Source organism: Genypterus blacodes, unplaced genomic scaffold (genome assembly GCF_046128005.1).
Source record: "Genypterus blacodes isolate CSIRO-AG114 ecotype Tasmania unplaced genomic scaffold, CSIRO-AGI_Gbla_v1 ptg000288l_1, whole genome shotgun sequence".
Lineage (NCBI taxonomy): Eukaryota > Metazoa > Chordata > Actinopteri > Ophidiiformes > Ophidiidae > Genypterus > Genypterus blacodes.
Genome location: NW_027467079.1, coordinates 45,001 through 52,500, shown reverse-complemented (window position 1 = coordinate 52,500; position 7,500 = coordinate 45,001). Strand labels below are relative to the sequence as shown.

At 49.3% G+C, this 7,500-nt stretch overlaps 1 protein-coding gene across 1 annotated transcript in view; it reads left to right on the top strand.

The window, feature by feature from the left end:
* sema3bl (sema domain, immunoglobulin domain (Ig), short basic domain, secreted, (semaphorin) 3bl) overlaps window positions 1-7,500 on the top strand; it is a 25,016-nt gene that overhangs the window by 2,373 nt on the left and 15,143 nt on the right. Inside the window, exons 2-3 of the mRNA XM_076136965.1 lie at window positions 2,251-2,313; window positions 5,640-5,759. Coding sequence (XP_075993080.1) covers window positions 2,251-2,313; window positions 5,640-5,759 — 183 coding nt within the window. The remainder of the gene's footprint in view (window positions 1-2,250; window positions 2,314-5,639; window positions 5,760-7,500) is intronic.

The window sequence follows — 7,500 nt, the reverse complement described above, 5'->3', positions numbered from 1 at the left end:
ACTTTCGCTCATTCCTCAACGGCTACAAAGCCCACTGGATCTCCTGAACGTCCTGAATGAATCTGTGTGTTCACTTACATCATGAAAGTGAACACACAGATTCATTCAGGACGTTCAGGAGATCCCGTCTCACTTCTCTCCAGCTACGATCAAAACAACGTCCCAGATCAAAGACTGAGGGTGGAATCACGACTGAAGTGCACTTAAAGTGGGAGCCGCCATGATGAAGAGTCAAAAAGGTTCAACAGAAGCAGGAAGGAACAGGAATGGCTGCTGGAGGTCGGCCAACTCCTGGACAATGTAAGGAATCCTGCGATGCAGCGACTCGGCCCGGTGCCAGCTGGGTCAGGGGCGGGTCGACCTCCTGCCTGCTTCTGTGTGAGACAGCTGTGTGATCAGGCTGCTCTTCATCAGCCTTGACTCTACCAGAGATCCAAACCGAGCCTAGTTCTGCACCGGCTCCATTGTAACAGGCCAAGGGTTCCACTCAGGCAAACCAACCATGGACACCCACAGATCCACGCCTCTGCAAGCCAGAAAGACCCGGTCAGGTGCTCCACAGAACCAAGTGGACTCGGTTTCACTGCAATGATCTCCAGTCATATCTAGTAGACATGATAGGATTCAGACATAAAGCTCAGCCTCAGTCTCCCACATGAGGAGGAAGAGGAGGAAGAGGAGGCTGTTCAAACACTCACTGAGTCACTCTCACTCTCACTTATGGCACAGGCTGAATGTGCGGCTGGATTGTTCTGGATTTTCTTCTTGAGCCAAAGCTGAAACTCTGGCTTTGTTTCTTGTTTCTTCTCTAACTTGTGGATCTCTGTCAGCTATAATGGTTTTTGTTTCTATCGCTTTATCCATCTTATTTTAGTACAAACACACTCTTATGACCCCGTCACAACCACAGCAGCTCCCCCACCCACACACACACACACACACACACACACACACACGTCCCCTCCATCCAAACACACACACGGACAATGAACACAATCACAGTAATGAAAGTCAGGAGCGTTTGTTTTCCTCTCTGGTTTCTATTTTTCCCGTTAGCAAAAACAAATCCTCTCTCCTACCGAAACAGACAAAAGCCTCTTTGTGTGCACCAACACACACACACACACACACACACACACACACCAACGCACACACACCAGCCAGGCTCAACACAGACATTCATGCGGTGCAAAGCGGCCCGGGTGTTTAAAGTCCAATTTCTATTTCATGCACATCAAACTTTCTCCTCTTCCTCGTTGCCTTGGCGGAGGAAGAGGAAGACGCCGGGACTTTCCCCATCAGGAAAACTTGGACCACAGCTCAGGACGTCAGAGGAACTGATGGGCCTCAGAGATCCAGAAGGTCTCGTCAGGCCGCAGGAGCCTTTGGAGTCCACCTCAGGTTCTTAACATCTGGAGCCAACAGAAGTCTTTCACAGCAGCACAAAGCTTCATTGTTTCACTTTCATACATTTAGATTCAAATTTAAACAAAATGGTGAAACACAAACCACCTCGAAGTTATGGCGTAAATATTGGCCAAACGTAATCCTGCATCCATCCATCATCCCTCCCTCCATCTATCCCCCCTCCATCCCTCCCTCCATCCCTCCCTCCATCCCTCCATCCATCTATAAAAATGTATTGACTTTTTAAATCCTTTGTTGGCTCAGAAGTCCAGTATTTGTGGCACTAATCCCACTTTTGGACGCCTCTGTCACGCAAACCCACATTAATTTCACTATTTAGCGTTTTCTTTTTCTTTATTGGGCTAAACTGGCAAATCCTCAGCAGCTTGTTTGCCTTTTCCTTCCTCCTTCTCCTCATGTTCCCTCACTTGTTGTCCCAGCTGGGCCCACATGGGAAAGTGGAACTAATTTCACATCCATAAAGTTGATTTGTTTACATTGTAGCGGCGCTGCGTTCCAGGTCTGATTTGCGGCGATGGAAACCTCATCATCCACCTGTGTGGCCTTCTGCCTCACCGACGTAACGCTGGAGTGATGAATGCGTCCGTCATTCTTCAATCAGGGTTCTCAGCTTTACCAACTAGAGCTTTCAGCCTCAACCCTCCTGCTCTTCATCACCACGTCCCTCCTTCATCCTACATACGAGATCCGCTCTGCTCAATTTAGCTCTAATTGCTTGAAGGTCGCCTGTGCTGGAGATCATTCAGATTTGTGTGTGCGTTACTGTAAAGTGATGGAGTCGTTCATCTTTTCACCATTTCTCCATCTTTGCTCCCTTCACAGATCTACTGGCCCCCGTTACCTGGCAACAGGGACGACTGTATTCAGAGGGGGAAGGAGCCACAGGTGAGTGATTGACAGCTCAGCATTTTGTTGTGGAACACACACAAAGGTTTTGTGGGTCTGTGGAGACACTTTGGATGAAGAGCAGCGCCCCAATGGCACGTTATGGACAGGAAGTGCTGACTTTACGCTGACACGTCACTCTCCTAGCCTACAGCCTCGCACTGAAGTCTCTACTCTGACAAACTTTATTGGCTCAGAGGACATGTAAACACTCTATCTAATGAAGCGACGGTGCGGAGGAGGACACACAACATCTGAGACGCCTCAACAACAAAGAGGACAGCGTTACCACGGCAAAGGAAGGAGGAGGAGGAGGAGCAGGGAGGGAGGGGGTGAAGGAAAACAGAAAAGAGAGGGGGGAGGGAGAGAGAGAGAGCTTAATGAAGGGCTGAGGAGAGGAGAGAGACTGACAGGAGGAGGAGGAGGAGGAGGAGGAGGAACGGTTGATTCTTATTATGTTTGCGAGAGAGGAGAGAGACAGAGAGAGAGAGAGAGAGCGAGAGAGAGAGAGAGAGAGAGAGAGAGAGAGAGAGAGAGAGAGAGAGAGAGGGAGGGAGAGAGAGGGACAGAGCGAGGGAGACAGAGAGAGAGAGAGAGAGAGAGAGAGAGAGAGACCAAAAGTAACTACAAGGTAACAAAAGAACCACATCCAGCTCAGAATGAGACGACCTGACATGTTTAGAGAAAAAGAAAGAAAGAAAGACAGACGGTCAGTGATTCAATAAACGGAGACTAATTACTGCTTCACACACACACACACACACACACACACACACACACACACACACACACACACACACACACACACACACACACAGTGATGCTTTTTCTGTACCTGCTCTGTCTCAGAGCAAAAGCTTTGACACACATCTCCATCTGGAACCGGTTTTAGCATGTGTGTGTGTGTGTGTGTGTGTGTTTGAAGTGGCAGGTGAGCCTTGGGTGTCTTATATCAGTTTTATTAGGTGTTTCCTCTACTCGTCACTCACATGGCTCTGCTGGCCTGTGTGTGTGTGTGTGTGTGTGTGTGTGTGCGTGTGCTACTGTGCTGTCCATAGCACAGAGCAGGAGACAGGATGCCTTATTGGACAGGTTATAAAACTTGAGACCTGTAACCTACACGAACAAGAAAGTGAGCCTGTGTGTGTGTGTGTGTGTGTGTGTGTGTGTGTGTGTGTGTGTGTGTGTGTGTTAAACAGACAGAGATGTTTGTCTGTTTGCATTATGCTGGACAGACGTCTCTCTGCATTCCTTCACGTCTCTCCTTTTCGTGAGTTGTTTGGTGCCAAAATTGATTGATTACTGCTCTATACCAAAGCAAACACACACACACACACACACACACACACACAGACACGTTCCATCTCATGTTTGCTGTCTATGTCTGTTAAACATAACCGAGTTTGACAAAGAACTGGTGGAGACTGAAAGGTGAAAGGTCAAGACATTGTTTTTAGGGGCGTTTGTGTGGAGAGAGAGAGAGAGAGAGAGAGAGAGAGAGTGTGAGAGAGAGAGAGAGAGAGAGAGAGAGAGAGAGAGAGAGAGACAGAGAGAGAGAGTGAGGCAGAGAGAGAGAGACAGAGAGACACAGAGAGAGAGAGAGACAGAGAGAGAGACAGAGAGAGAGAGAGAGAGAGAGAGAGAGAGAGAGAGAGAGTGAGAGAGAGAGAGAGACTGACCGACAGAGATAGAGAGGGAGACTCTGAGTCATGACGTCGTGAACTCAGTCATTATTTACAGTTCTTGCAAACACACAGAGACAGAGTGTGTGTATCAGATACAACGCTGGCTTCAGCTGTAACCACCAACACACACACACACACACACACACACAGATTGTGACCCCAAGGATCCGATCTAATCCAATCATTACCAAAGTGATGAAGTTTCCACTGTGACTGAAACAAGGAAACGAGTCGGAGGATGTTTGGAGAAATCTATCGTTTGTTACCACGACTGAACGTTTCACTGAAGACGCTTTGATCTGCCTCTGTGATCTGTGTGTGTGTGTGTGTGTGTGTGTGTTGGTGATTTCCTGTTAGTATGACCAAAATGAGTCCAAAATGGCAGTCTCCTCCTGACTCAGATAAGACGCCGCTAACACAACGTGTAAGCGCTGGCAGAACGCCTTCACACCGCCTCGCCATCTCGCCGTAGAGTCGCTACACCGCTTCCCTACCTCTAACTGGTTAACATTCTGTACGTACAGGAACGTTTTCCTTGGAACAGAAGCGCTCCTCTGCATGCTTTCACGTTGTGCCGGTAGCTTTGCTGTCCAATCAGAGCGTGACGGCGGCGAGGGAGCGGCTGTGTGTTTAGGATAATTACATTTAGATTGGTTTGATATTAAAACATTGAACTGTTCTTTAATAACCCCAGAGGAAAGAAGAGCGCGACCTCAGGGTGTAAGTGTGTGTAAGTGTGTGTAAGTGTGTAAGTGTGTGGAATTGCTGGGAAAGCTCTGGCTCGTGGTTGACCGAGGTTCCCGAGATAATTAAAGATTAATAAATGAATGTTTCCACCAAACCCTGAGCTGAGAGAGAGAGAGAGAGAGAGAGAGAGAGAGAGAGAGAGAGAGAGAGAGAGAGAGAGAGAGAGAGACGGGGAGAGAGAGAGAGAGAGAGAGAGACCACACACACATACACACACACACACTTGTAGGAATCCCACAATCCTCGGTGGATGAAAAGACAGATTTCCTCTTTTCTCTACCAAACTTTTCGGTCCAAATCTACGTTTCGGCGGCCAAAACAGATCTGAGACCAAAGCAGAACAGAGCAGAAGCAGATCTGTCTCTCCGTCAGTCTGTCTCAGACCTCACACACACCGAGAGATGCAGTAGAAAGAGACGTGCTTTGATCGCCCTTCGGTCCCCGAGCGCCACAATCACACACACACCCCGTCAACAACAGGAGAGCAGCGCGTCACATCTCTTCAGTCAGAACGTCAACAAGCTGAAGCTCAGTGTGTAAATAACAAACTCAGAGATGTTTGGGATGTTTTCATTTCAATAGATTGAAATGAAAACATACACAGACACACACACACACACACACACACACACACACACACACACACACACACACACACACTGTGAGGATATGAGTTTGACCTGCTAACTTCACTCACTGATCTGCTCACACTCGCCAACATCAGCTGCTTCTGTTCAGACAGGAAACAGGAAGTAGTCGTGCCCTCTTCTTCCTCTGAGTGTGTGTGTGGCCTGAGTGTCTCGCTTGCACTCTGGTGTAACACGTCTCAACAGAACACGGCCTCCTCCTCCTTCTTCTTCTCTGACCCGGTTCTGCTCTCTGTTGTGTTCGCAGACCGAGTGTGCAAACTTTGTGCGTCTCCTGCAGCCGTACAACCGGACGCACCTGCTGGCCTGTGGCACCGGAGCCTTCCAGCCCATGTGCACCTTCGTCTACGTGGGCCACAGAGGAGAGGTGAGCTTTGTGTGTGTGTGTGTGTGTGTGTGAGGGGGCCGTCCTGCAGGAGCTTAACTGTCTATGTGGTCTTCAAACCCAATCTGATTGTTTTCCATCACATTCTTCTTCTTCCTTCCTCTAACATTCTGACTTCTACGTCTCGTCTTTATTTTCACCATGTTTGGACTTTAAGAGTGGAGCTCTGACCTTCGTCTCTCTGGGGGGGCCGGACGAGAGACGAGGGGCTCGGAAGCTTCAGTCCAGCTGCAGGGAACATGAAGCTTACACGTGTTTAGTCTCTGCATGCGTGACCTTCAGGCTCCACAGGTCAACATGAGAGACAACAACATCAAGACCACAACATCTAACCAGAGAAAGGTTTAAGGAACACACACACACACACACACACACACACACACACAGGAGGCTCAGACCGGCCCGGCTGGCTGTGTGTGTGTGTGTGTGTGTGTGTGTGTGTGTGTGTTCTGCTGTACGTCTCTTTAACCTCTCAGACCCTCAGCAGAGCCTCACACTCAACACAGCACGACCCATGAATGGAGCCATTAAGAGTTCGCTTGTTCGCCGTTTGGTGGGCGCCGCTTCAGATTGAAGCCCCCCTCCACCCCCCGTCCAAACCCACGCCCTCCCACCAGAGTGCTGGCGTGCCCTGACCCAGCGGGAGAGAGGGCGGGGGGGGGGCAAACTGGGCACGAGGACAGAGGAGTGCTGGATGCTGGCAAAGAGATAAAGACATAGAAGGAGCCAGCCGCTGTGTGTGTGTGTGTGTGTGTGTTTTGGCAGAGCTGCTTCATTTCATTAAAGATGGTGAAACTAAACAAAGTGGCGTTCCGTCTGTAACCTGGGGAGAGATCCCAGGTGTGACATCATCAGGCTGCGTCAGCGTAAACACACGCGTTCAAAGGCTCCAGATGTTACAGAACGCCTCTGTGTCACAGCAGAGCCAACGCAAAGATTTACAACCTTACCGGGGATCGGAGCTCAGTCGGGACTGAATAGGAACAGAAATCGCTGTGGAACGGACAGAAGGGTTCAGATCCACCTGAGGAGGAGACCAAGGTCACACTGAGGTCACACTGAGGTCACACTGAGGTCACACTGGGGTCAGACGAGCTTGTAGTGTAACTGTACTGTGAGTTTGTAACAGCAGTGTGTGTGTGTGTGTGTGTGTGTGTGTGTCATGACACTACAGGGAGCTCGTCCATTTATTTAACCAATCGTTAACTGGCAGAGAACACACACCCTGCTGTTTGTCTGACCTCTCAGGGGGCTGCGAGCCCACGGCCAGGACTCTGGGTGGGATGACCTTTGACCTCCTGGGGTTTTTCGTCTCAGTTCAGGGCAAACACACACATAACACACAGTCTGACGTTGTGTTTCCATCTGACTGTCAGGTGAGTTTTACGCTGACTGGTGAGATGTTAGCGTGTTAGTTTAGTTTGAATCAGCGACTGTCAAACTAACTGTACAAGGATTTACTCCTTTTCCTCTTCCTCTTCTTAGTCACTGTCTTAGTCACTTAGGCCTTGTTTAGCTGTGTTTCCTGCTTTCATTTGAGCGTGAAACCAAAGAAACGCAATCGGACACATTACAGGAAACTAAACCACTATGAAGCACACACACACACACACACACACACACACACACACACACACACACACACACACACACCATGTTTAACTCACCCACTCACTCACCCTGTCTCACCCCGCCTCACTCTGTCTCACCCCGCCTGATGTCA